The sequence below is a fragment of the Ischnura elegans genome, chromosome 4 (assembly GCF_921293095.1).
Source record: "Ischnura elegans chromosome 4, ioIscEleg1.1, whole genome shotgun sequence".
Lineage (NCBI taxonomy): Eukaryota > Metazoa > Arthropoda > Insecta > Odonata > Coenagrionidae > Ischnura > Ischnura elegans.
In genome coordinates this window covers 1,808,938-1,836,542 of record NC_060249.1, presented here as the reverse complement: position 1 = coordinate 1,836,542, position 27,605 = coordinate 1,808,938, and the positions used below count along the sequence as shown (strand labels likewise).

Sequence of the window (27,605 nt, the reverse complement as noted above, 5' to 3'; positions counted from 1 at the left end):
TTAGTTCTGCAGGAAAAGTATGTGATGTAAAATGCAACAGGCTTTATCCTTGGATATCCTAGAAAGCAAAGCATCTTAACTCTGTCAGCTGACAGAGTGAAGATGCTTTGCTTTCTGAGCAAAAATTTAAAGTCTGTAAAAGGAGACAAAATTTGTGAGACATTATTGATAATGATAAGATATTATCAATAAAAGATAGATATTAAAGGAGATACTTTTATTTTAAATTTAAACATGAGTGCTAATACTCTAAAGTAATACCTATCATGTAACATCACTTTTCAGGTACCTATATTCTGTTTTGAAATTTAGCTATTATATTTTAATTACATAGTGATGATATGAAAGATGCTTTTGTTTGACTGACTCTTTCACAGAGTAATATTTTAAAAAGTGGTTTTCTTGTTGCCTGGAATTAAGTGATATTTTTCTTGGAGCCTATGGCATCAGAATCGATGGAATCGGTATCGGTAGAATCGGAATCGAAATGCCAGAATCGGAATCGGGATCGGAATCGATAAAATTTTGGAATCGACCCATCACTACAATATACACACCGTTTTACACGTTTTATAAACTGACAGTATTACCGCCCACAAAACGAACAACCTGCGACGCCTGCCACTTCGCCTTTTTTCTCGTGCGAAATTTAAAAGACGTGACGTTATCGCGAAGCAAAGGCGCGATAAACGAATGATGGTCTCAAAATTTTCGTGACGTTATCGCGAAATGACGTTAAACGGGGTGACGTAGAACGAGGACTCACTGTACAGCATACTCCGCGATCTTCTTCTCAGTGATAACGTGATTTCACTCTAATACCTACTGCTACACGTTATACCTAGTTTCCGAAAACCACACAATCATCAGGGGAATCTCAGTGTCTTAGGATTACAAGCATGTCAAAAGTAACAACATCGCAGATTTCAGAAAATGGTTTTTTCTCGGCCCTCCATCAATCCGTGCCTCTGACTTTTTTTTTCGTTTCCAAGATCACACAGACCATAAATCATTGCCTTTAAAGGAAAATATCAAGTTACCCAAGGAAAATCAATGCTTGTTTCATCCCTATCCCATCTTACCAAATCACCATTTTTGGTCTACCTACTACAATTCTCTGTTTCTGGAGGACAAATGCTGGGTGAGTGACTTTCTGGGCCCAAAGATGCCTCGATAGCTTCAGCAATTGGATGACATGGACGAGATTTAAAAAAGAATGGGACCAAACGCGACGCATTTCTGACGATATTTCAGTTTTTTTCAGCTCTATTTGATTGCCACTAAGTTTTCTAGTTACAACTAGACTATACTAACTACTAGAGATGGACTGGAACCGCCAACTGCATTAATCACATAGCTCGCCTGGCTTCGCTTTGAAGGCAACGACGTCACAAAATAGCAAGATCTGACATGTTTGCCCATAACTCCCTCATTTGTAGTCTTGTTGCTTGAAAGACTTGCGTTCCTTCCCCTCCACCTTTCCTTAAAGTGCTTTCACTCCCCACCTCTTCATCTCTAGATCGCTGAGCAGTCGTCTTGCTCTGCTCCTGCACTTCGTCGCACATGAAGACGATGTTGTTCAAACCATTGTCAATTATCTCGCAGATTTCGCAGTTGCAATTTAATTTAATGATACATAGTACATGCCCGATTATCCAGGCTAATGATGGGGAGAGATGGCACGAATAATTGGAAAACACAGATAATCCAATCTTTACTTTTATTCCTTGTAATTTTCATATTATACATAAATCAAACAATCTATCATTACTTACCCACATTGTCTATTATATCAGATTCCGGAATCATTAAGAGCTTTCTCTTCACAACCACGATCTTTTTCACCGTAATAACACGTTTGTATTTGTATTCCTACTGCTACATGTTACACCTGGTTTCCGAAAAAAGGAGGTAAATGCACATTTGCGACATGAAATAAACAATCATAGATGGTTAGTAACATTCCTCTGAATTTACGAATGATTAACCATTGAAGAATGTTCTGAAATTGATCCAGAGTTTTTTCCTGCGCTGATTGTCGTCTACATGCTAGAGCAGTTGTTCAAGTAAATTTGAAGCATTCATTGTCAGCAAGTAGATAAAATAATTACATTTTTAGAAGGGGATCCTAATGGAAGTAATTAGCCTGGTGTAGCATTGTATTTAAAAAAATGCAAATACCTTGGTGCTTTTGAGTCCGATTTTATTTTTTTATAAAGATTGCAGAAAACTTTGAAGGACCATGCACTCATGCACAGATAATCCAGAACCCAGATAAACCGCAGCCGGATAATCAGGAGTCTCCTGTACATGCACAGCACAGTGGCAGAAAAAAATGAACGCACAGTTCATTGGTATCTGAAAGCGGCCAGTTCAGCAACTACTTGTCTTCCAAAATTTTGTCCTCGTAATGCTCTCATACTACTGGGAATTATAAAGCCATGTGCCCCTTTTACCTCATATCATATCCATCGCATTATGAAAACGTGCAAAATATCTAGCTAAGAAGTTAATTAGGTAAGTTGTACTTAAAAAATGTGGCATGCTGCAATCAAATCGTTATTATTTTTTTTCTGGATGTTACACCACATTTTCTTTCTTCAACGCTCAAAATGCTTATACGTAAATCAATGATTTTCATATTTCTATTTTATTGCTTTTTCTTCACAATATATTCTTCTGGAGTAACCTTTGATTAAAATTTTGTTAGTACTTCCTTTTTATAGAAAATAACCCAATTATTTTTAAGTCACCTCAAGGGCCAGCAGAAGGCCATGGTAATGAAGCGAATGGAATTGAACATTACCCTCTCTGATGTTCCTCTCTGCCTCGGACTCTGTGGTGTCGCTCATGTCGGACGGGAGGTGGTCTTGGAGTGGAGGCTGCAGGAGGGACGATGAACTCAGGGGTGGGGACGATGGTAGCATCTCAAACTGGGACTCCATCAACACAGTGGCCTCCTGAAAAGGAATACTCAAAGGAATGAAGCACGGCTCACAAGATGAAGATGTCTTCCTATCTGAAAAATGGGTTTGGCGAAAGTTACTCTCTCATTGTCATCAGCATGAAGATTTAATGGCAATTCAAGCCAGGGTTTTTTATGCTTGGTAAGCCAAGGACAGCTGAGATCCATTCACCAACCAAGCTGAGGTCGGACTGGCTTGACTTGGTCCTGGTTGGCAAATGGAGCAGTCTGACTAAACTGGTCTGAGAACAGGCTGAGTGAGCACACTTTTGAAACCAGTCTGAAATCTCAGCTTGGAGCTTAGCCTGACGGATAGAAACAATAGAGAGCTGATCCAATTCAGTTGCTCATCCCGATTATATTACATTTGGCTTTGGATTTTAGCAATGGACACATTCAGTGGGATTGGACGTGCACACTCCCACTCACCATGGCAGCTGACAAATACGCAGCATGTTCTCAGCTTTCCTGAATGGAAAAAGTTGAGTGAGTACCGAGTAGGGGCTTTTGAATCTAATGTCAACACACCATTTGCCACCTGGAACTAATATATGAGCTTCACCAATCAGCAGTGAGTTCTCGGGCTAGTAGTGGCCGAAAACACAGCTCCAAAAAATGACTTTAGCACTCACAATGGACCTCTACATAGTAGGGGAAATTCCACCACAGTGCTCTGAGCGGTGAAAGCACCCAAATAGTTCAGGATGGAGTTTTTCTTCAGCAGGGATTTTTGCGTTTATCGATTGTCTTACCGGTGGGATGGGGATCCCTGGGGTGCTGCTGCTCCTCTCCTTCTCCTCCGCTCCTGCGTCCTGGAATCCATCCACAAACATCCCACCCCCTTCCTCTCCTCCCTCCGCTGCATTCGCGTGGCCACACACCGCCTGCTGCTGCTGGGCATCCTCTGCCTCCCCCTCCCCCATGCCACGCTCCTCCGACCCACCCTTAAACTCACGCTCCTCCCCACTCGGCTGATCCGACACATTCATGTAGTCCTGCGAGAGAATGGCCATTATAATAAGTACTCATCATCTAATCATTCCTGAATCTGAAATCATCTGAAATTAATCGTTTCTTTTGAACATATATCCCACTGGGGCACGTGGTTCAAAAAGCCTGCGTCACGTAAATTAATGTATACCCACACACATACCTTTACCAAGGAACAATTATGAGTGATGTAGTCGCAGAAGGAAATGAGAAACTTAATTCATAGCCACCAAAGCATTAAATAAAATGATTTATACCATTTTAGCCCCTTCCCCCTGTCTATTAGCAACATCTCAACTGTTGATTGTTATTACATATACAGTGCAACCTCGATAAAATGAGACCCCATGGTGCTCTAATAAACACTCGCTATAGCAAATTGTCGCTTTACTGGAGGTGGGAGCAAATAATAGCCCATAAACCTATTGTCCACACTTGTATAGGAACAGGATTGATGAGGCGATGGAGACATTTTTATCCAATAAACTTAAGCATGAATCCAGAAAAGACGATGTTTTTTTTGGCATCACCAAATTTCCTAGCCTTAAAAGGAACTAGCCATCCAATTTATAAGTGCTGGACTGCACTATAAGTGCTTTTACGTGATTATTCTATTATTTTGGTATTTTCCACTGAAAATTGGTAGAACGATCCTGCCTCGGAAGACTTTTTCTATCACCCAATGTAATGTCTTCATTATCTACACTAAAAAGTCTGCTAATCATTCTGAAAGATGTGATTAAAACTACCTAGGTTTCAAAAAAGTTCCATTTTGAGTGTTACACCCGTGATGTCATTAAAAGAATACATAGAGTGTATCCACGGCACTGCAATAAAAACGATTTTAATTAAAATTGGTAACATAAGAAAAGATGTTATTTCATGAAAAATTTAATGCAGATATTATGCTGATGCCACCTAAGTAAAACAAAATCAAGCTGCAAGAAACTGAGACTAATATAACGTGCATGGGTAATACCGTATATGTCTGAATGTAGTCCCATCTTTTTTTCCAAAAATGCCTGTGGTAAAAGTAAAGGGGGGGACTATATTCAAACGCATTTTTTTTACTTTTCCCGCAACTGAAGCCTCAAAATTAGGGGGGGGACTATAATCAGAGGGGGACTATTTTCGGAGAAATACGGTATATGCAACAATGAAATGAAAAAGCATATGCATATGATGGACCTTGAGGCCAACATAAACATACCAGTATAAATTTATTAATTTAACATTCTCAATAATGACTGAGAAACATGAAAAAGAATGCAGATTTTTTTAAATTAAATAAACTAAAAGAGCAGCTTCAGATTTTCTATGTGTCATCGCTATCAGCACATTTGAAGCTCCTCCTAGAAGCATCATTGCTAGAAACATCCCATACTGCTAGGATTTTGTTGGGAAGTAGGTTATAAAAGAGTTCCGTTTCATCTGTCTAACATCACTCCGGGTCTTAAGGTACCGTATAAGCGCGTGTAAGAGGCACACCTTTTTCCCATAAATTGCAGCCAAAAATGGGGATGCATCTCTTACACAAACTTCTCATCTTCCCCCCTCCCCTTCACCGGTCGCAAGTGCAAGGGGAACTGAGTGGCCTTGGTTTTCAGCGTGAGTCAGTCATCTGAAACCCTGGGTCAAAATCAAGCGGCAGGCAGGGGAGTTTCTCCCTTAGTAACGTATTTTTAAAATGCTCCTGTTTGCTTTTCTTACTTGTACACATTGCACCATCACGTTGGTACCTCAGAGGTGAACATGGATTTTCGCTTCGGAGGGCGCGCTAAATTTATTGCCACAAGTGGACATCCCACAGCATTTATACTACAATTAGTAATAGCATAAAAAACGTGTAGTTTTGGAGGGCGTCAGCTATCTCTCGTAATGGCATGTGTCTCGCAATAGCCCAAACTCACTTTAACAAGGTTTGACTGTAGTAAATCCTATTGCCTCATTCATTTATATGTAACAACTAAGGTTATTGTACGGGGAATCCTTTGAAAAAAAATGAGCAAATACACTATTTAATTCTCCTTAAAATAACTACTTCTTAAGCAGTGGATAATTGGTAAAATGCATTATTAGTTATTACAAAGTTAAGAGGTTAATATTAATTTGAACAAAACTCATCCACTTGTGGTGCATAGGCCATGTATGACCTTTCAAAATATGTTCTGAAAAGTAACTGGGCCCAGTCATACACTTTATCACCCATAAGGCTTAAAAATAAGAAATAATAGCAAAATAAACTGGATAATAATCACAGTCCAACAAATGAGCATTTCAAGAAAAGCCAAGCCCTCATTTAGAGAATAGATGTGAGTGCTCAGTCAATTGCCTTCTTACCTCTGAGAGTGAATCGACAGAGAACTTGACACTGATCGCCGACATCTTGTCGTCGTCGGTGGTAGGGGGAGCCACGTAACCCTCCTCGTCGTCACTCGTGAGTCCGAGCTCATCGCCATAGCACGTGTGCACCCACTGCCACATCTCCTGCATCGACATGCGCTGCAAAGCGAGCACACAAACAGATGAGCGCAACGCAACACTTGCTCACATGAGAGCAAAAACATAGGACAGAATACACCAAGTTAAGTTGCTCCTCCCCAATTATTAGGGAAATCGTTAGCATGAAAACAGAATAAGAGGATATCTGTAAAATTTTATTTTGTAAACAATAAGAACAGCTATCCAAGAATTTTAACTCATAAAAATAGTGGAGGGCTCATTCACCAATTTCATTTTATTTTATCTGATTCAATTATTTACCACCAAACGTGACGCTAGTGCTGGAATGGGGTTCACCTTTGGTAGTGGCTTCTTGGAGGCCAAGATTCTCTGGCGTTGCCATCCCTGATAGAGTGCAAGGGCCTAATAAGGCAAGGGTCTAAACCAGCACCATAAATCTTGGTGAAATTGCCGAGGGAATTAAGGAACCTGGATATCGTTGTGTTCTTTACAGGAACCAAAGGTCCATGGATCAATTCCTGGTCAAGTGGGAATTTTTCCCAAGGCAACTTACGTGAATTTCACCACTGTTCATACAACAGGCATGAAATAAACCACAACCTAACGGTTAAATCAGTGAATGATTGAGCCCAAAAGATGCATCCCATCTGAATCAACATACGAAATAAGGTAGCAATCACCAACCACTGCAAAAAGTTGCCATGCTCCCCAAAGACAAAATGTTAGGCTACAACATCTCCAGGATTTTCCAGAGTATTAAACTCTGATTTATGAAAATTGCATTTTCAACGATCCCCCAAAGTTTGACATCATTAAAAAAAACATGGATGACCCTTGTTAAAATGATAAATTTGAAAGATTACTTGATAGCAGCAATGAGAAATGAGTGAACTCAATTAGAACTGGTAGTTCCACTCATGCAAGACAATCAATTAGATGATGGCATTAGGAAATCCTGCATTCAGCAGGAATGTATTGGAAGCTCAGTGAATTCAGAGAGAACCCCACTATTTGTGGATGAAAGCTTCTCGGGTTTCCAACCGGGTCAGGGTCTGCATGGTGTAGGCCGACGTTTCGTTGGGAGACTTTCCCAACATCAGCCCTGAGGATGTTGGGAAAGTCTCCCAACGAAACGTCGGCCTACACCATGCAGACCCTGACCCGGTTGGAAACCTGAGAAGCTTTCATCCACGCTATTCACCGGGAAAAGCTCAGATTCTTCACCCCACTATTTATTATAGAACAAAGAAATAAAATTCACGCACAGAAATTTAAAATACACAAGAGTAAAATCCGATATAATAAAAAATTTCGTTTGCCACCAAGGAGTGTCTTTCAATAGCTATATACAGTAGTGATGGGTCGATTCCAAAATTTTATCGATTTCGATCCCGATTCCGATTCTGACATTTCGATTCCGATACCGATGCCATCGATTCCGACGACATTGGCTTCAAGAAAAAGACCACTTATAACTACAAGGGAGAGCCCTGAGTAAAGTCATATTCACAGTTATAATTAAGATTAAATACTACTTATATAAATCATGTAATATTTGGCCCTATCAAATTCTCAAGCAGAAAAACAAACATGCTCATGCTCAGCCAGCAGGTTTTGATGTCTCCATGCTACAGTATTACTGCCTGCAGAAAATTGCCTTTTGCTACATAATTGTGTGACTGGAAAAGTACTTTCCTCCCAAAATTGAAAGATTTCGGAAACTTGAAGTATATCATCGATCTTCATGGATCTTGAATCCTCATGGAACTCAAGTTGCCCAAGCAAATGAACTAAAGAACTTAGCTTTAGTTTTGTGGAGCCAAAAATATCCATACTTCTCACGTCGTTTAATCAACCTTAAAAACTCTTTGTTTTTTTAAGTTCAAGAAAGAAACTAAACGCTACCAATGAATATCACATCGGACGGACGCAGTAATAAAAAAGGCTAAAAGATGCCTAGTGATGTGAAAAAACTTCTTTCCGTGCGACTCACCTCTGCGAAGGCGGAGAGGGAAAAAGGGTATCGGTTGTTGCCTTTCACGGAAACAGTTCATTTTCCTCTCTCTTTAGCATGCCCACTTAATCTCTTCACTTCACTTCAATACCCGAACCATATTTCTTAAGGGTGGGATGGTTCCGAAAAATATTCAATCCTTAGTATTTTCACTCGAGTAATGCGTTAAATGGTCAAGTCGATCTATACGTAACCCTTTTTAACACCCTCAGTTTAGTTTTTTAAGTCAATGAAGACGATTATCCGTGCTTTAAATTACGATTATCAAGACTAAAATTTTAAAAAGCTTGAAAAATCGGCCTCAGTTACCGAGTTCCGCGGCGTGTGGCTCAGCCTTACAGCACCTTGGCACCTCAGCCTTGGTGCACGATTGAAAAACCACTCTTATTTCCTTTTTCGCATAAGTTTTTTTCCAAGATTTCTGCTTAGTACCCTTTAGAAATCTCTTTTTTATATTGTGGTTCAAATTTTCCGAGTTATATTTTTGGTAAACGAAAGATAGTTTCTACTTTACGTCAAATTTTAAGTGAAAAACGGGTCGACCATTTCGCGCTGTAAAACCAGACAGATGAAAGTCAAAATCTTCAAAAGTCATTGGAAGTATAGACAAAGCACCAAGTGAAAGGAATATTGCGTTTTTTATTCCATAAAAATCATATTAAGGCAACACCACCTGGATAAATTTAAAAATTTTTGAGGGTTAACGAGATCGCGTGTGGTTTTGAAAAGTTGGTCATGTTTGGGCCGCTGTATCATCACTTAAGCGTCGTATTTAGGTAAAATGGCATTTAAGTATATATCTGGTAATTATTTATGAGTATTAAGGCTAAGTTTCAAGTCTCTATCCCCAAAAAGGTGATTTTGGACTGGATTCCAGCTTTTTCCGATTTCGGACCGGTGTGCGCCGGGTCGGTAGACGATCGGATGCCGCGGCTGGCGTAAAGATATTCGGCCCCCAAATCGACAACTATAGTGTATTCGGCAAGCTGAAACTACCAAGCCAAGGCATTGGAATGACTTATCGGATTTAAAAACAGTATCACTACATGAGTTTCATGATAGCGCTTCCTGTCGGCAGACTACTGGACCTACTAGCCTCGAAAGGCATGTAACCGTAACTTATTCCACTCGACATTTGCAATGCTACTCGAAATACTCGAGTCGAGTACCAACTACTCGACTCTACTCGAACTTTCGAGTACTCGCAAATCCCTAGAAGATAATGTGTTTTGTTGTTACGATAACGCGGCGCGAAAATTCAAATGACTGGTGGAAACGCAGTCATATTTAAATTTGTGGTTTGAAGTACCACTGGAATCGGAATCGATTTTTCATATTGGCAAGTACTCATTTTCGATTCCGATTCTTGGTCGAGAATCGAGGAATCGAAGAATCGAACCGGCCCATCACTAATATACAGGCATTAAGTCATTTTCATCAAAAGGTAACAGTAGAATTCAAGAACATGTACACTCAAACCCCTTCATAGCAATACTCTGTACAGCAACATACCTCTGCACAGCAAAAACAATTATGCCTTTGATTTTCCTCCCATAAACTACATGCATATATGATTTTTCTCTCTCTCTATCTTTACAGTAAACATTTCTATACAAAAAAATAATTTTTGGTAAACACCATTTTTTTTAAGAGCAGAATGTCAAGATTCGATCACCAAAATTCCCAATGCTGGCACATGGCTTCACAGTGCATAGTGCACTTTTCTTGCAAGTGGCAAAAGAAATGATCAGTTTCATTGTTTTTATTTGCAATATTTTGAAGACCAAAAAAAAATGTGTATTCCCAAGAGATCACATGCATGATGATAAGAGTGACTTCTGGATGCCAGGACAAATGGTCTTACCCTGTTGCAATAGTATAAGACATGATATCTGGGCCAAAGAGGGCTCCACTGATGGAAACTTTAAATTACGAATTGTTTTCAGAGATCAAGATTTATCTTCTGAACGTAAGCAGTAAGATCTTTATACTGAATTCCAAAACATTTATTTGCTGGCCTCGGTGGCAGCAGGGTGAGGTCCTCGCCTGCCAAACCATAGGTCGTGGGTTCGAGTTCCGCCTGGGTAAGTTACCCTTATCCAGGGCATGGGCGTGTGTGAATGTCCTTCATTGTTAATTCCACATTGTAAAGGCCGTAAATTGTTCCACGTTCCTGGTCCCAAATAAGTTCCATAAAGACAATGTAATTTTTTCCTGCAACTATCGTTCCCCAAAGTATCGTTTTCCCGCATTGATCATTTGAAGATCACAATCCCGTCGTATAATTTTCCCACATCCATTGTTTGACGAAAATGAGACGAGGTGTTTACGATGTGTTATAAGTGGCTTATGACGACAGACACATAATTTGAATCTTTCCCAGGAAATAGAACTACCATAGGGAGAAGCTGAGTGCCGTGGGGTAGTAACATTAGCGCCTTTCCCAAGATCCGCTGTCCCCCTCCATTCAGCACTCGCCTCCCCCCTCTGATGCTTTCCTCTTCCCCGAAATGAAAAAAAAGGTCCCACCTAGTGTAGGGATCGTATTAAGAAGACCTTAGCTTCGAAAGAAAATATCAAGTTGCATGAGAACAATAGAAACGTGTTTCACGCCTCTCCTATTCTCGCCCACTGAATTTTTTCAGCCTATCTCCTTCAAATTTCCCAGTTTCTGGAGGTCAACTGCTGCATGAATCACCAATTATCCCTAATGTGTCTAGCAATAAATTTTGGCAATTGGTATTATACTTTTTTTAGAACGAAATATTAATAATCTGCACCTGATTCAAAAAAGAATGATACCAAACACGACGTATCTCTATCATTATTTAAGGCAGAAAAAGGGCAGTGGGAACGAAAGCAAACATTTTTTCACGACTTGTTAAAAAGTTTGAAATTACGAAACTATATAACGAAGTGCCTATTTTCTAGTCATGCTGACTTCGTATAATCGAGAGTTTACTGTATTATGTTGTGCATAAGCTAGTCTCCACCTGATTGGGGCAAAAAAACTTTTTTGCAAAAATTTTTGCACTCACACATCTTTTCTTTTGGCCATTCGTACAGTAGACTCTCGTTAATACCTTAATAAACAACATCATTGCAAAGCTCTCGTTATTACAAAGCAAATAGTTGGTCCCTACAAAAAGGCCTATCCTGTCTATAGTAAAAGAAACGTTACTAAGAATTTTTCGTTATTACAAAATTTCGAACCTCAGTCCCGGTGGTTACGAAATGAACTTTATTACGAAGTTCCATGAAAAAGCAATGGAATTTAGGTGGATATACACTACACTACGTTATCATCATTGATCTACGTATCAGCTCTCTTCTTTTACTGGGCCCAGAAGCGACAATTATGGTTCTTTCTTCAGTAGGAGATACTTCAATATGCACGTAACATCATGTATAATAAGCTTCATTCCTGTGGAATTACGGTGACCCACTCATTAACGCTCATAAATTGGACGTACAGTTAGTCCTCTTCCAACGCACATTAATGAACTTTCAGAGATACGAACATTCGAAAAATGCAAGCACACCCAAAATTTCAAATTTGGCAACTTTGGAGTTAGACGATGCAATTGTTTTTCCATTTTTTGTCAATATTTTTCCATAGATGTTTCATTTCCCCTCCAAAAATCATTCATATTCAAATGGGTTAGCTAGGAAATGTACTTTTTAAGGGTCTTCAAAACCTTTCAAATAAAAACAATGATGCAAAGATTACTTCTTATCTGACTTGCAAGATATTTGCACCATTCACTGTGAATCCATTTGGCAACATTGGGGATGTCCGAATCTCACTGGTTCGTAAAAGGTGAAAAATGTTCCGCATGGAAAACATTTATTTTTTGTGGTATGTCATGGCATTTGGAGGAGGTGAATGACAGCTTAGGTGATTTGTACCACATGAAAAAGGTTGGGGAGGGACAGGTGGAGGATAGCAGTATCCACCTGCTTTAACAGAAGATGCCAAAGGAACCACAGCTTAATGTCCTGTCAAATGGACAGGGAATTTCACTTGACGTAATCACTACAACGCACTCCAGCAGGAATTGAGCCTGGGCCCTCCAGTTAGGAAGCCGAAAAACTTGCTCCCACAGAAACCCCATCCCCTTATTTGCTGTACTATATACTTTGAGGGAAAAAGAGTATTACAACAAAATCTGTGCCAACACTACCGCTTAGTGCAAAAATAGTTTTTCTTTACAATGGGTTGCTATTCTTTTGTTGACAAGGGAAATTCAAAAAAGGCAAACCATCTCCATTTTTTCGCCATCCAAATGCATGACAGATACATGGGTGTCCCTCCATCTAAGCCCGTCTCCTGACAGCCACAACTCCTTGGAATGGATGGGCCATTAGGTGGCAACATGCCCACACTGGAAGCATTCCTTCGAATTCTACTTGACGTGTCTCAATGAAATATGAGTCCTTCCTTTGGAATGCGGTTGAGTTCAGGCAAGAGGGGGAAAGTAGAGGGATTAATTGAGACAGATTTAACAGCAGTTGAAATATCTTGGAAAATGACCGTAAATACAAGGGTCGTGCACTACTATTTTAGAAACTGGCAAGAAAATGTGAGGAGAGACTACTATCTATCAGAGCAGAAATAATGTTTCCTTGAGTTTGTATATGTGCTAAGGGACACAAAAAAACTATTTACATCAATACGTTTCCTGTTAGATTAAGAGTTGTTTTCCACTGAATTTTTGGTTCATAACCATATTTGAAGAACATTTATCACAGCTGTAAAGAAAGAAGTATGTACCTACCTGTTTTTCAGTCAGTTTGAGTGAAGCACAAACTCTGGTAACCCGTAACCCCAAAAAAGGTAATATTTAAGGAAGGACTTTATGCAAATGATTAGTAAAGCTATGGCTTACGGAATACAACAATACTGAGAATGATGAAATTGCAACCGTGACTCTTGCGCAATAGGGTTTTCACTATGAATTCTCAACTGAGAGACGATTACTTGTTAATAAATGAGCTACTTGTTTTAAGGTTCATCCGTTGAGGATTAAAAAAAATGAATGAAGTTTTTAAAGAATTTTATGCTTTAATTTAGAACAAAAAAATAGCAGCCTTTGTTGCAATGGTTTTTTTTCTTGAGTATCGAGTATATATTTCCATACCCGGTTTTAAAAATGATTGATTATGATAACATGGAGATGTTTTTTGAGGTATTCAGCATTTTTCTTCATCCTCTCTAATGCTAAAGGGGCTTTCTGCTATCGCTGCTTTCCTTCTGGAGACTACTCAAAATTTTAGAGAGGAGAGAGCATGGAGGTGACTGGGGAGCAAGTACAAGAGTAAGTGAGAGGGGAAATTCAAAATAGGAAAGGAGGGTGAGAGGGAAAAGGAATGTACAAGAGGGAAGCCAATAGAGTTAATTAGAACGCAAATTTGAAAGGACGTTGAATGCACCACCATTACTCTGGTGACCAGCGCAAATTATGCTTGGGGCAGGTGGGCAGGCAATATTCCTTTACAACATTGGCTGCTGTATTTGAATTTCCCTTGTCTCTTTCTAAAGAGTGAATACCATCAGAAAGGAATCCAATTTTCTAGTTGAGCGATAGTGGCAGCACATATTTTGCTGGGATACTTTTTCCCCCATAGTGTACAAATGTTTGTTGTTAAGAGGTTTGCTGTACAGGAGTAAAAATGAATGTTAGAGGGAGGAAAATTATATAATGAGAGGAAAATCAGGGCCTTAATTGTTTTAGGTATACAACGGCATTGGGATATACAGAGAGGGTTTTTATGAAGTAGTTTGACTTATAAATTTTTTCTACATTTCAACCAAAATGCCCCATGAATCGTGACTAAAATAAACCAAGGCAAGCCAACTATGTTCCACGAGGCTACTTTCATGCAAGGTGCTCAGTGCAACTACCACACATTAGCTTCAACCGCAATAGATGGGGGATAGCATTCTTCTCATCAAGCAGGCAAGTTAAATGAGAACTATGAAAAGAGCCCAGAACTACATAAAAATATGGATGCTTACTTGAATGAAGGGAGTGAATCCGGGGCGGAATGGCACATGAAATTGATTTGGAAACAAAGATTTAAAAAAAAACAAAAAATACAAACAAAGATTAATTTATTATTCACAGCAAAAAGTTACACCACAGAACTGTCTTTTATTTAACTAACTCTCCTTGAAATAATTCATTACATCCAAGAAATCTCATGGTAGCTTTAAAAAATGAAACTGCCTCACCTTAAATGACTTTCCGTTCAATAATGCACAGGTAAAAAGATAAAAGAAAAACTAATGATGACTCAAAGAATACCAAATGAAACCATAAGGATCAAATGATTTGTATGAATAAGGGATTGGTGGTTTTCAACTGATTTAATCACTGGGGAGAAGAATCTTTTTAGTCAAAGCATAAATGAAAACAAGGGGACATTATAAGTGAATGGAGGATTGTGCCTTGGAAAGTGGCATGCAAATTTTAATCCACACCATTCAAAATTATTTGACTAAAGAGTGCAGTTACTCAGAAAAAACATTGAAGACTTGCATTTAATCCGATTATTATAAAACTTTGGTGCTTCCCTTACTGATAAACCCCTTTAGCAGACAAGAGACAAGTGGTTGGTATCCAATGGAACACATGTATTAACATGCATTGATAATACTATTACTCCGCACTACTCAATTCTGATGTAGGAATACAGTGAAGAGAGCTTCTCAAAGTCTTGATTGTTTCGTGCACTCTTCTTCATAAAATCACAAGCGCTCATAAAATTTATTCTAAAATTAATACATTGAAACAATATTTCTTTTCGGTATGACCTTTGATGCAACAGTATAGGCCAGATAGAGCATTTCCCTGCATCACTCATTGACAGCTTCCCCAACAATATAATTTCCCCGATCAACATTTGGCAACTGTGGAGCAATTAGGGTTATATTCAGAGTTGAAAAAACATAAAAAAAAAATAAAAATGATCATTAAAAAAATGCCTTTGGTGAATCTATACTTTCAAGTTTGCCACCTATGTTTGTTTAAAAATAACAACTCCGACTACAGCAGACTCTACGAAGACTACGAAGTTCATGGGACCCTTAAACCAGAGGTTCGTAACAACGAAGTTCGTATGACCCTTTCTTTTAGGAATCATTGCAAAAAAAACTATGCTGTCAAAATTTCTTGTCTCTTCAATATCCCGTACTTATAGTTGCACTGCAAATAGCTTCCGAGTTGTGTGTATGATATACAGGATTAAATTAAGCACAAATATATAAAAACAAGCACATTTGTTTGCTTTTAACAATATGAGGATAAGGTATGATGCAATAGGGTGGTTTTCTATTATTTTTTTATTGCCTAAATCGAAAGATTATTACTCCTTGAGTATGCATTTCACACTCTTAGATTTTCGAATGGCGATATCTATTTTTTGCGATTAAAAGAAGTGAAAATTTTCAAGCGCGCGAAAACGCAACGTCTAAGTATGAATGCTGGGAAAAGCCTGTGTGACGTCAATCTGGTTCCCGCTGCTGCATTGCGAGGTGACCTTGGGGTGAGGATGTGTGCGCCGCTGCAATGCAGGCTGCTAGCAGGTAGCGCTTGGCTTAAATAAGGATTATTAATACCCTATCAAATGAAGGAAACTTTCCGACCATAAGCAGTTTTAATAGGTGATTATTAAGACATGTTTCCCTGAGCTCTGTGCCTCATGCATGCATTGGTAATCTCAGACGATGTAAAAATCCTATCTACTTGTAGAGGATCTGGGTCCATGTGACGTCACGTGGAGTGGCATTGCATGGGCGCCAATCTGGCTTTCCAAATGTGGTTAAAATGGTCCATTGCCATTTGTCTAAACTGGGGTTTCTAAAACCAAATAATTTGTATATTGTGAATACACTATTGTTGGGTAACGAATCGCAATCAATGCCTTTCATTTTCATTGATGAAGGAAACTACCCTATTGCTGTGCTCCATGCGTGCAAGTTAGATGTCCATGCATTTGTGGGTGACAGTTGCGTCAGAATTGAGGAAACGTAATTAAGTACAACGACTGGTAAAGTGTGGCAGCATTTCCACATTTGTGAACTAGACCATAAATACGCAGAGTGCAATTTTTGCAGCGCGAAGATATCACGTGGTGCATCGCATACCACTTCAGGTTTAAAAAACAATTTGAAAAGGCACAAAGATGGCATAATGAAGCTGAGTGACAATAGGTCCCTTGAGATTGACGATGATAGCAATTTTGAATTAATGTTATCTACCCAGTCTACGTTCTCTTTGTCATTGTCACCAGCAAGTGAAACAACATCCCTGCCAGCAAAAATTAAAAAACATCTTCCTTCAATACAGCTATCCTTTCCCAATTTCATGGATAACAAGGGGAAGTTCAAACCAGGGGACAAGAGACAAGAAGACATAACAAGGTTGATTGCCAAAATGATATGCATAGGCTGCCAACCATTTCAAACAGTGGAAAACCTGGGGTTTACGGCCCTTATGTCACATTTGGAACCAAGGTACGTAATCCCCTCGAGGAAGCATATATCCACTGTAGTGATACCTGCTATGTACCAGGAATTGCATGATGTTGTGACTGCTGATGCGGAGTATGTCTCTATCACTACAGATTTATGGACATCTACCGCTAATGATGACTACATGAGCTTGACAGCGCACTTTGTTTCATCGGATTTTCAGCAAGGCAGGTGTGCCTCGAAGTGGCTCTGCTTTTCGAGATGAGCCATTCTGGCAAAAACCTCCATAATTTCATACATCAAGTGCTGTCACAATGGGATCTAGTTGATAAAGTGTTCACTGTTGTGAGAGGCAATGCTAGAAATACAGTGGAACTTGTTTAGTACGTTTCTGAAGGGACCACAAAAAATGAACGTACTAACCAGGAAAACGTGCTAACGAGGAAAGTAAATTATAGCAGTCGGGGTAATTGCAATCTGTGGAAAAGTCGTCATAATTACAACTACTATCGGTAGTTCTCGTAGGATCGCCTTCCTGAACTCTTCACCTTCAAAATCAAGAAAATGAGCGTAACATTGAAAAACAATACCATGTGAGTAAAAATCACAATGTTTCATAGATTTCCCGAAGATAATTACATGAAAACGGCATCTATCTCCCGTGATTTATCATATATATATTTATGGAAAGAGGACAAGTAAAGCTAAGTCATTTCTTCTTTCTCACAGCATACTCGGAGAATATAACAACAATGGATATATTGGACCGCAGAACGGTGGAACTCTTCCGCCACGACCTAACTTCCAGCTACTTCCTATACAACGGAGACTTCTACGGGCAAACAGATGGAGTGGCTATGGGTTCGCCTCTATCGCCTGTCATTGCTAATTTCTTTATGGAAGACTTCGAAGAACACGCCCTCAACTCGGCTCCACTGCGTCCTAAGTGCTTCTTCAGGTATGTTGACGATACATTCATCATTTGGCCCCACGGAATGGATACCCTGCACTCATTCGTCGACCACATGAATAGCCGTCACCCCAACATACGGTTTACCATGGAGACTGAAACAAACGGAGAGTTACCCTTCCTGGACATCCTCATCCGTCGCAGGGGAGATGGTACCCTGGGGCACAAGGTATATCAAAAGCCAACTCATACCGATCTATACCTAAATGGACAAAGTCACCATCATCCATCACAGAAGAACGCGGTCCTATCCTCATTAATTCATAGGGCCAAAAAGATCTCCGACGAGGATAATTTACGAGGAGAATTGAAACATCTGAAGAAGACATTCATTGACAACGGGTACAGCCAATTCCAAGTCCATAGGGCCCTTAAAAGGGCATTTAGACAAGACAAAGGAGACAAACAAAACGAAGAACGGCCTCCAGCATCAAAAGCCATCCTGCCTTACGTCTCCACGGTCTCGGGGAAGATAGCAAGGATTCTTGCTAAACACAATATTCGTAGCATTCACCTTCCTCCTGGCAAACTCCGGGATCAGTTAGTCCGAGCTAAGGACCCTATTGGTCTGAAGGCAGCCGGCATTTACCGCATTCCATGTGAATGTGGTAAAGTGTATATTGGAGAGACGGAGAGGACCATTGAGACGAGGGTGAAGGAGCATCGACGCCACCTCCGACTCGGACAGCTTGAAAAATCGGCCATTGCTGAACACTGTGTCCAGGAAAATCACAATATCCACTGGGAAGAAACTGCCCAACTTGGAAGAACACGGGGCTATTGGGACCGTATAACTAAAGAAGCCGTGGAGATCCGTCTTCACCCCAACAATATCAAGAGAGATCGAGGACTGCAGCTAAGTAGCGCTTGGAACCTGGCATTAAATAGGACGAGGAAGGAGGAGAAATCCCGGACCAATCAGAGACCACCTAGGTGTAGGAGGAGGGTATATATATCGAAACACCGCGACAACGGCATCATCAGCCCTGAGGATGTTGGGAAAGTCTCCCAACGAAACGTCGGCCTACACCATGCAGACCCTGACCCGGTTGGAAACCCGAGAAGCTTTCATCCACAATATAACAACAACCCTGAGTTTGTGAATGGGTTGTTTTTAAACATCATAAAAATTGGACAAAATTATATTAACCGTAAATTACGGCGACAGCCGTAAACATTCGCTTCTGGAATAAAACCATATCGATTGTTACATCGATCGATATATCGATTAATAACACGCAAGATTATAAGATTACAACGTAATTACAAGAAGATTTTATATTATACACTTGAAATTTACTTCAAAAATTTGTATGATGTCGTCTGCTTTCGTGCCGAGATCAAGTTTTTTTTAAGCTAAGCTTCGCGTGGTGATCCATAGCATCGTCTGCTCCCGCAGCAGAAGTCAAATACGCACGTACTCCTTAGCATTGATGTCGAGTTTATGGAGTACAGTGAGTCCTCGTTTAACGTCACCTACCGTTCCTGAAAAATGTGACGATAAACGAAATGACGTTAATCGAAGCATAATATCCCATAAAAACAATGTAAAAATTGACTATCGGTTCCTAGACCTCACACTTCCTATGCGAAAAATTTTAGCGTATCATAGCTGGGGCATTTTTTACGATGGGAATGCCAAACCATGGCATAAATACGAGTTCCTGACTTCATCTACGACAATAGCAGCAGTGACATAAATCCTTCTCCATTTTTGTATCTTCCCGCATTTGCTTTTCGGCTTCGCTATAGTGCGGTCCAATGAATGCTACCAGACGCTACAGACCGGGGATCCGGTCCATAGGCCCTATCATAGAGTTTACCTCTATGGGCCCTACCCTCGCTACGAGAATTTCTCTTCGGACCGGTCAGGAGCTAAATCAAAATGGCACAAATGAGCGAGGGCGGGAAAACTGGGATTATGAAATCGAAGAGATGGTTTTAATTGCGAATTGAGGCGGGCAGGCGTCGCTTGGGCATCATCATCGCTGAAACATCGTCGCAGTAACAGGAACCAAAATTATTGTGAACATTGTTTTCTTGGACATTGTCGTGGAAATGTCTCTGATGCTAAAATTTGCCAAAACCGTAATCGCAATTAACAATATACACACCGTTTTACACTTTGAATAGACTGACCGTATTACCGCCCACGAAACCAACAACCTGTAACGCCTGCCACTTCGCCTTTTTTCTCGCGTGAAATTTAAAATACGTGACGTTATCGCGAAGCGAAGGGGCGATAAACGAATCCCGGTCGTAAAATTTTCGTGACGTTATCGCGAAATGACGTTAAACGGTGTGACGTAGAATGAGGACTCACTGTATGTCCAGTACTGCTTTAGATAAAGTTGGAATTGGATAAGAATCATTTCTTCATCATGATAACTTGTGCTATAGCAACAATTGCCCACTCGCGAAATTTGTGCGCAGTGGGCACTCCAGAGGCAACAGAAGTTTCACAGCTCGGGGTGGGGAAAATTGGGGCTTCTCATTGGCTGCAGTTTTGCATAGTCAGACATTCCTGATAAATGGCCGCATTTTATTATTCAATAAGTCATAAGAATTGAGAAATGCATTTGGATAAATCACGGTCGAAGAAAGAGATGTGGATTGAATGCAAGAATGTTAATAGATCATAATAATAAATTAAATCATGAATTCGGAGAATTACGACCCTTAAGAAGATACTGGAGAACGAATTGCGGGTTGCGTCACGGCAAGCAATTGAGCGTACTAACCAGGAAAGCGCAATTTTTTCATATGTACTAACCAAATACTTTTACCTGTATTTTGTTCGGATGGTACCGGGACCGAGAGAAATCGCCGTACTAAGGAGGAAAACGTACTAAGGAGGAACGTACTAACCAAGTTCCACTGTATTAAAGCTACTTTGGAAAATTAACGATATCTTCATGTGCCTTCTTTAGCCCATACATTGCAGATCCGAGATTGGCTTCTAAATTGCAGTGAAGTAAGAGGCAGGTGTTTGTTGTCGGATAGTTCAGCATTTCGAACACACTACTCATGCAAAAAAAAAGCTTATGCGTGCTCAACAAATAGTGGGTGTTAAGTCACACAGACTAGCGCAAGACGAGCTGACGAGATGGAATTTGATGCTGCACATGATGGCTCAGTTCAAAGAGCAACGACAGGCTGTAGCTCTAACACCTTTGGAGACTCATTTGAGAGAATGGAACTGACGTGCAACCAATGGGACCTTCTTCATGGAGTAGAAGAAATTTGGAATATTTTTGAGCTAGCTAAATTTGCTGTCTGCTCACCATTTCTAAGGTCCTCTCAAATATTAATAGTACATAAGAACAGCTGAAGGGACCCCCACCCTCTTCAACAGGGTTTGTTAACATGAAGAAAGATTAAGCCTTTCCTCTCATAAAACAGTGCAAGAATATGGAGGAAAATAGTATTTATTCATTAGCTACCCCACTTGATCCCCGCCTAAAGGGCAGCATTTTCATGAGTCGGCAAAATGTAGACGTAGCAAGAAGTACTCTATTGGAGGCAGTTCATTTGATGAAAGGTGAGCGACAGGAAAAGGCACTTCCAGAGGAGCCCATGGCACGCTGTTAAAACAACATTTTATTTCTTTAAGGTGTCACTAGTTTTATTGCAATGATGTTGCACTTATGTCATGACATAAATTACACCACTTATACGTCATTCTTGTCTTTACTGATTAATTGATGTTAGCAGGGTTCCCACTCTACCTGAATAATGAAATTCACGGCTTTTTCCAGGTTTTCACGGTTATTTTTCTGGTTTTCACGGTTTTTTTCAGGTTATTACGGTCTCAATTCCACTAAATTCACGGTCCGGTAATAAGCCAACAATAAGAAAATCACTGGCCGTATATCAACAGAAAATTAACGTACGCGACAAACGCCGTGAATGTTAACGCCGCAATGAAAAGTGATATCTGTTATGACGTGATCTATCATTTGCAAAATTCAGGGCCGACTAAAGGACCAGCCCAACCGCACTCTTGCCTGGACGCCGAATACCCTTCGGACCTTCTTCCGTCCGGACACCCGAGGTCCTTTTTTAATTCCTCGCCGAGAGATTTTTTTTGCGCACGTTGTTATTACTGCACAGTAACCGAATTTCCCCCACCCCATTCTTTCTTATTTAACGGAAAATATTTTATTTAAATTGTTTATAGAATACAATAAATTGATTCTTTCTTATTTAACGGAAAATATTTTATGAAAATTGTTTACAGAACATAATGAATCGAAAAACAATTTCATACACCGTATTAGCTCAAATCTAAGACGAACACGATTCTAAGACTACCCTCCTTTTTTGGAACTCCACTAGGAGAAATTTTTTTTCTTAATAATGATACGATAATAAAATGAATGCGGAAAAACGATCAATGCTTTATTTTTTGCTAGGTTGCCTATGTCCCAGAAAACGCGGGATTTTGGCGAGTAATTAAGATATTCATTAAAGGTTTAAAACAATATTTTAGATAATAACAGGAATAGTAGTACTTTATCAAGACACATAGGTCATATTGTTGATTCGACCCATATCTCTTTCAAAATTCTGAAGGAAAACGCCACCTCACTAAAAAAATGTTTGCTCTCCACTCGGTATTTACAGTGCTATTATGGATTTCAGTCTGATATAAAAATTCTTATCCATCAAACAGCATTTCCAGTACATGTATTCACGAAAGCAATGTGCATGTTGTGCCTAAAACAACCGCATTCGCCGGCGCAGTGACTGGTTGTGAGATGGATGACGAAGGCCAAAAATAGTCTATTACTTGAATTGTTTCTGTCTAATGAATATATTTTTAATATAATTGAGGTAGTGTGTAAAGCGTGAACAATGTTGCGTTAATCGTCAGTGGCACGCCCACCTGGATCTTCGCCTTCATATCTCTACTTGTTTTCCCCAGGTAGCTCACTCTACCCCCACCCCTACCGTCATGTGCTAGCGGACAACCCAAGGCGCTCTGCAATACTCACGCGCGTCTAGTCCGGATTCTTTTCTTCATGTTAAATTATTTTCAGTCCATCTCTTAAAGTTCTCAATAGTTTCTTCGGAGGGACCATGGTCCGAAGACAAATAAAATTAAACTAGTGAAAATGAAACCTGACTTTATTAAACCCACATGGAAAACACTCGGTGGTTTGAAGTCCAGCCACCCTGGAAAGTAGGGAACCACTCGTACGAGGTGAAGTTCGGAACTGATGCTATCGCGTACGGGGGTACGCAGAGCATACTGCAAAGGGCAATGCGTGACCATATGACTGCGCCATGACATTTTTTATCCTAAAGATACCCATTCTTTTCTAATTAGCGTAGCGCCAGATGAGCAGATGAATTCGGATTGTTAGTAGGGAGAAACAAATATCCTGAGAAGATATCCCTTCGTCAGTAACTCTGACAAGTGAGACTTACAGTATAGCTCGTAAATTGATAACTGATAACAACCTGATATCATGTTTTCGGAACAAAATGCCGAATTAACTGCCGAGAAGCTCAGTTACGAGGACATCGAATTTCGCCAGAAATCACCATTGTATTTTTCCAACTATTTCCTTTCTTAAAATGCTTAAATAGCGTTAGAAATACGTCGTGTTTGGTCTCATGCTTTTTTTAATTACGTGCAAATTACTAACATTTCAATCTAATAGAAGCATAATAGCAATTGCTGAATATCATTGTTAGATACCTTTTGGGCTAACAGGTGACTCATGCAGCAGTTGACCTCCAGGAACTGGGAACTTTGAAGGAGTTAGGCTTAAAATGGTCAGTGGGTGAGAAGAGGGTGGAGCGCAAAACACGTTTCTATTGTTCTCGTGTAACTCGATATTTTTTTCGAAGCTAAGGTCTTCGTAATACAATCCCTGCGCGAGCTGGGACTTTTTTTATTTTGAAGAAGAGGAGAGCGTCAGAAGGGGGGAGGCGAATGCTGAATGGAGGGGGATAACGGATCTTGGAAAATGCGCTAATGTTACTTTCCCACGGCACTGAGCTTCTCCCAATGGTAGTTCCATCCCTTGGGAAGATTCCAACTATGTGCTTGTCGTTATTAGCCATAAATGACACATTGTATTTATTTCGTCTCATTTTCGTCAAACGATGGATGCGGGAAAATTATGCGTCGGAACCGCAATCTTCAAACAATCAATGAGAGAAACGATACTTCGGGGAACGATAGATGCGGGAAAAAATTACATTGTCTATAAGGAACTTTATTTGGGACCAGAAACGGCGAACGATCAATGCGGGAACGATAGATCGAGGTTCCACCATATAACTTTTCTTTTGAAAGCGGCAGTGTAATGACTTCTTTTCTCTGCTATCGTAATACTCTGAAACCAAAACTGAATCGATTCTCTAATCATAGGCAAATCATGTTCCCTTCATACTTTTGCTCTGGAAAAAATGGAACGACTTTTGTAGCAGTATATATCGCGACGGCATTGAGGCTTTAACGTTACAATCCTAGGCGGATCTAGAGAGGGGCACGGGGGCACATACCCCCCAGACACTTAAAAAATATGCATTATTTTGAATACGGTCACATCATCATTGCGCTCGTTTTGTATCACAAGGTATCCTTGTGCCCTCCCCCCCCCCCAGAACAAAATCCTGGATACGGCTTTGCTTGTGCTCCCCCACTCCCCAGAAAGAAATCCTGGATCCGCCTCTGGTTAAAATTTAGGTAAATTGTAATCAATCACACAAAAATTTTGTAAGTTGATCAAGCTCTAACTTGAATGGAGCCAAACCCAAGGTAAAGCAGGCGATCTCGCGGACACGGCAGAAGTGCACCCGGCGATTGATTGGCACGCACGCTTTACCTGCTGCCTACTATGGAAATAGTTTTTCACTTAAACACAAAATTAAATAAGCTAAATTACTGTTTAGGTATTTTTGACGTTGATTTTTCGTTGTATAGCTATTTATATTAGGTGACAAACTCTGGTATCCATAATTTTTTGTGACGAAAATTATGCAACCCGATTGACGTCGAGAATTTTGCATTCGATTGTAAGACGAACCCTCTTTTCTGCAAGAGTTAGGAGGAAAAAAACCTTGTATTAGATAGGTGCAAATAGGTTTGAAATATATAAAGACATAATAAATACCTGCTGAAACATGTTATTTTCACTTTCACTTTATTTTATCACTCGTCAAATATTTCCACACAAACTTTCCGGTTGCGACGTAAAACTGGCAACTCCGAGGTTGACGCATGCGAGAATCGTGTAATGCTGTGTTGCCATAAGCGGAAATCTTCTCTCGTTTTCAGGCCGCAACGCGCGAGAATTAGTAATGTCGCGCCGAAAGCTCGCTGTCGCCCGGTTCAAACGCAAGGAGCGTAGTGTCCACAGCGCATAGCAGGTTGTCAAGCGGTCTTCCAATCACAGGATTGAGGGTGTTGAATAAACGTTCAAATTTTTCGACACAAATGCCATCTAGATTTAGTTTCGAAAGTGGTCGCTGCAGCCAGTGGGAAGCCTAATTGGATGGAAGGGGGACTAACCAGTGACCGAGGGAGGGGAAACCAAGCCAGTCGAGGAAAGTAAACAAGCTGATGAGAAGTGGTGTCATATTTCAGGAGGGGGGGAGAGAAAAGGCCTGCCCTGGGGAAAGATGTTTTTTTTTTCTTCAGGCAACATTCGTTCCCACGCTTTTCTGACCCATGCGACGATGCTCGCCACAATGAATAGAAGTGCGCTGGCTACGAACGAAGTTGAAAATTTCTAGGAAGGTATTATTATCAAGATTCAGAGATTTTTAAGGTTTAAGGACGAAATTCACGGCTTTTTCCAGGTTTTTTCACGGTAGACGAAATTCACGGGTAATTCACGGTTTTAAGGTTTTCACGGTTGAGTGGGAACCCTGTGTTAGCTTAGAATATTGAAATTATACTTGACTCATTTTCAGCTTGCTCTGATTTAGCATTGTTTTAACTTTTTTATGTCATTCATTGACTTTTTGCCGTAAAACATTGCTTCTCGATAATTAGGTAGTTTCCTTCATCAAAGAAAACGAAAGGCATTTATTGCGATTCATTACCCACCATTACTGTATTCATAATATACAAATTGTTTCGTTTTAGAAATACCGGTTTAGACGAATGGCTATGGTCCATTTTTATCCTCATTTGAAAACGGCCAGATTGGCGCCCGTGCGATGCCACTCCACGTGACATCACAGGGACCTAGTTTCTATACGAGAGGATAGGAGTTATACATCGTCTGAGGTTACCAATGCATGCATGAGGCGAAGAGCTCAGGGAAACATGTCTTAATAATCACTTATTAAAACTGGCTAAGGTCGGAAAGTTTTCTTCATTTGATAAGGTATTAATAATCCTTATTTAAGCCAAGCGCTACCAGCCAGCAGGGTACTCAGCTACCCGCTAGCAGCCTGCGTCTTATCAGCGCTCAACTCGCCTCAAGGTCACCTCACAGGGCGGCAGCGGGAACCAGAAATATGCCACACGGAAATATTTCCTGGCATTCATACTTACACGTCGCGTTTTCGCGCGCTTGAAAATTTTCACTTTTCATTTAATCGCGAAAAATAGATATCGTCATTTAAAAATCTAAAAGCGTGAAATACATACTCCAGGAGTAATAATCTTTCGATTTAGGCAATAAAAAAATAATAGGAAACCACCCTATTGCAGTCAAAGTTATCAGTAGATTTCTAATAATTATTTCAAATCTCAAAATGCTACATAAAAAAAAACTTGTTGTAATGTTGCTTGAGTATTTAAAACTAATATATTTCAGAATTCAATTTGTTTTTAATGCAACTTATTTGCCAAGTGCAATGCCTGTTTTGAGAAGCCAGACCCTCGTTTAAAGAGTATATTGAGTCTTTTTTCAAGCCTATGGAAAAAGTAAGATTTCATCCAATGCAATTTATATATTTTGAAGCATACAATCCTATTACCACATGAAACTTGCCATTGTGAAATATGATCCTTCATCATTATCATTAGTAAACAATCCTAAGATTGGTTTGATGTAGCTCTCCATTTCTCTCTCCTACCCGCTAATCTCTTCATAGCTACATATTTATTCTCTTTTACATCCTTTATAACCTGTCCTATATAACTCATTCAGGGCCATCCCTTGCCCTTTTTCCCTTCCACTTGTCCTTCAACGATTGTCTTCATCAGACCATCGTGCCTCAAAATGTGGCCAACTAAGTTGTCCCTTCTTCTGCTTAATATTTTTAGGAGGCTTCTCTTTTCTCCTACTCTCCTTAGTACTTCCTGGTTACTCACACGGTCAATTCCATTTTATCTTCACCATTCTTCGGTAGCACCACATTTCGAATGCTTCCACTCTTGACTTCTCTGCTGCAGTCAACGTCCAAGCCTCGCTTCCATAGAGAAACATACTCCATATGTAGCATCTGATGAATTGTTTCCTTACTTCTATGCTGGTATTTTCAGCTGTAAGAAGATTTTTCTTTTTGTAGAAAGCCCTCTTCGCCTGCGCTGTTCTACTGTGTATTTCTTTCTTGCTCCGTCCATCACTGGCAATTCGGCTTCCCAGGTAAGAGAACTCGTTCACCTCTTCAAGCTTATGCTGTCCTAGGTTGATGTTTGTTTTAGCCTCCTCTCTTTTGCTGCAAACTAATATCTTAGTCTTCTTTTCGTTGATTTTCAGCTGATATCTGGCCATTGTCCTTTCCATGTTTGTCAACGTCTTCTTCAAATCCT

The 27,605-nt window shown here is 40.1% G+C and overlaps 1 protein-coding gene across 5 annotated transcripts in view; it reads right to left on the bottom strand.

The window, feature by feature from the left end:
• LOC124156986 (protein Aster-B-like) overlaps positions 1-27,605 on the bottom strand; it is a 130,356-nt gene that overhangs the window by 40,420 nt on the left and 62,331 nt on the right. For 4 of the 5 annotated variants that reach the window (XM_046531433.1, XM_046531428.1, XM_046531429.1 and 1 more), the window contains 3 exons: positions 6,296-6,457; positions 3,718-3,960; positions 2,807-2,960 (listed from right to left, as the gene is read on the bottom strand). In XM_046531433.1, coding sequence (XP_046387389.1) covers positions 2,807-2,960; positions 3,718-3,960; positions 6,296-6,457 — 559 coding nt within the window. The remainder of the gene's footprint in view (positions 1-2,806; positions 2,961-3,717; positions 3,961-6,295; positions 6,458-27,605) is intronic. The other variant, XM_046531430.1, reaches the window with a different exon arrangement.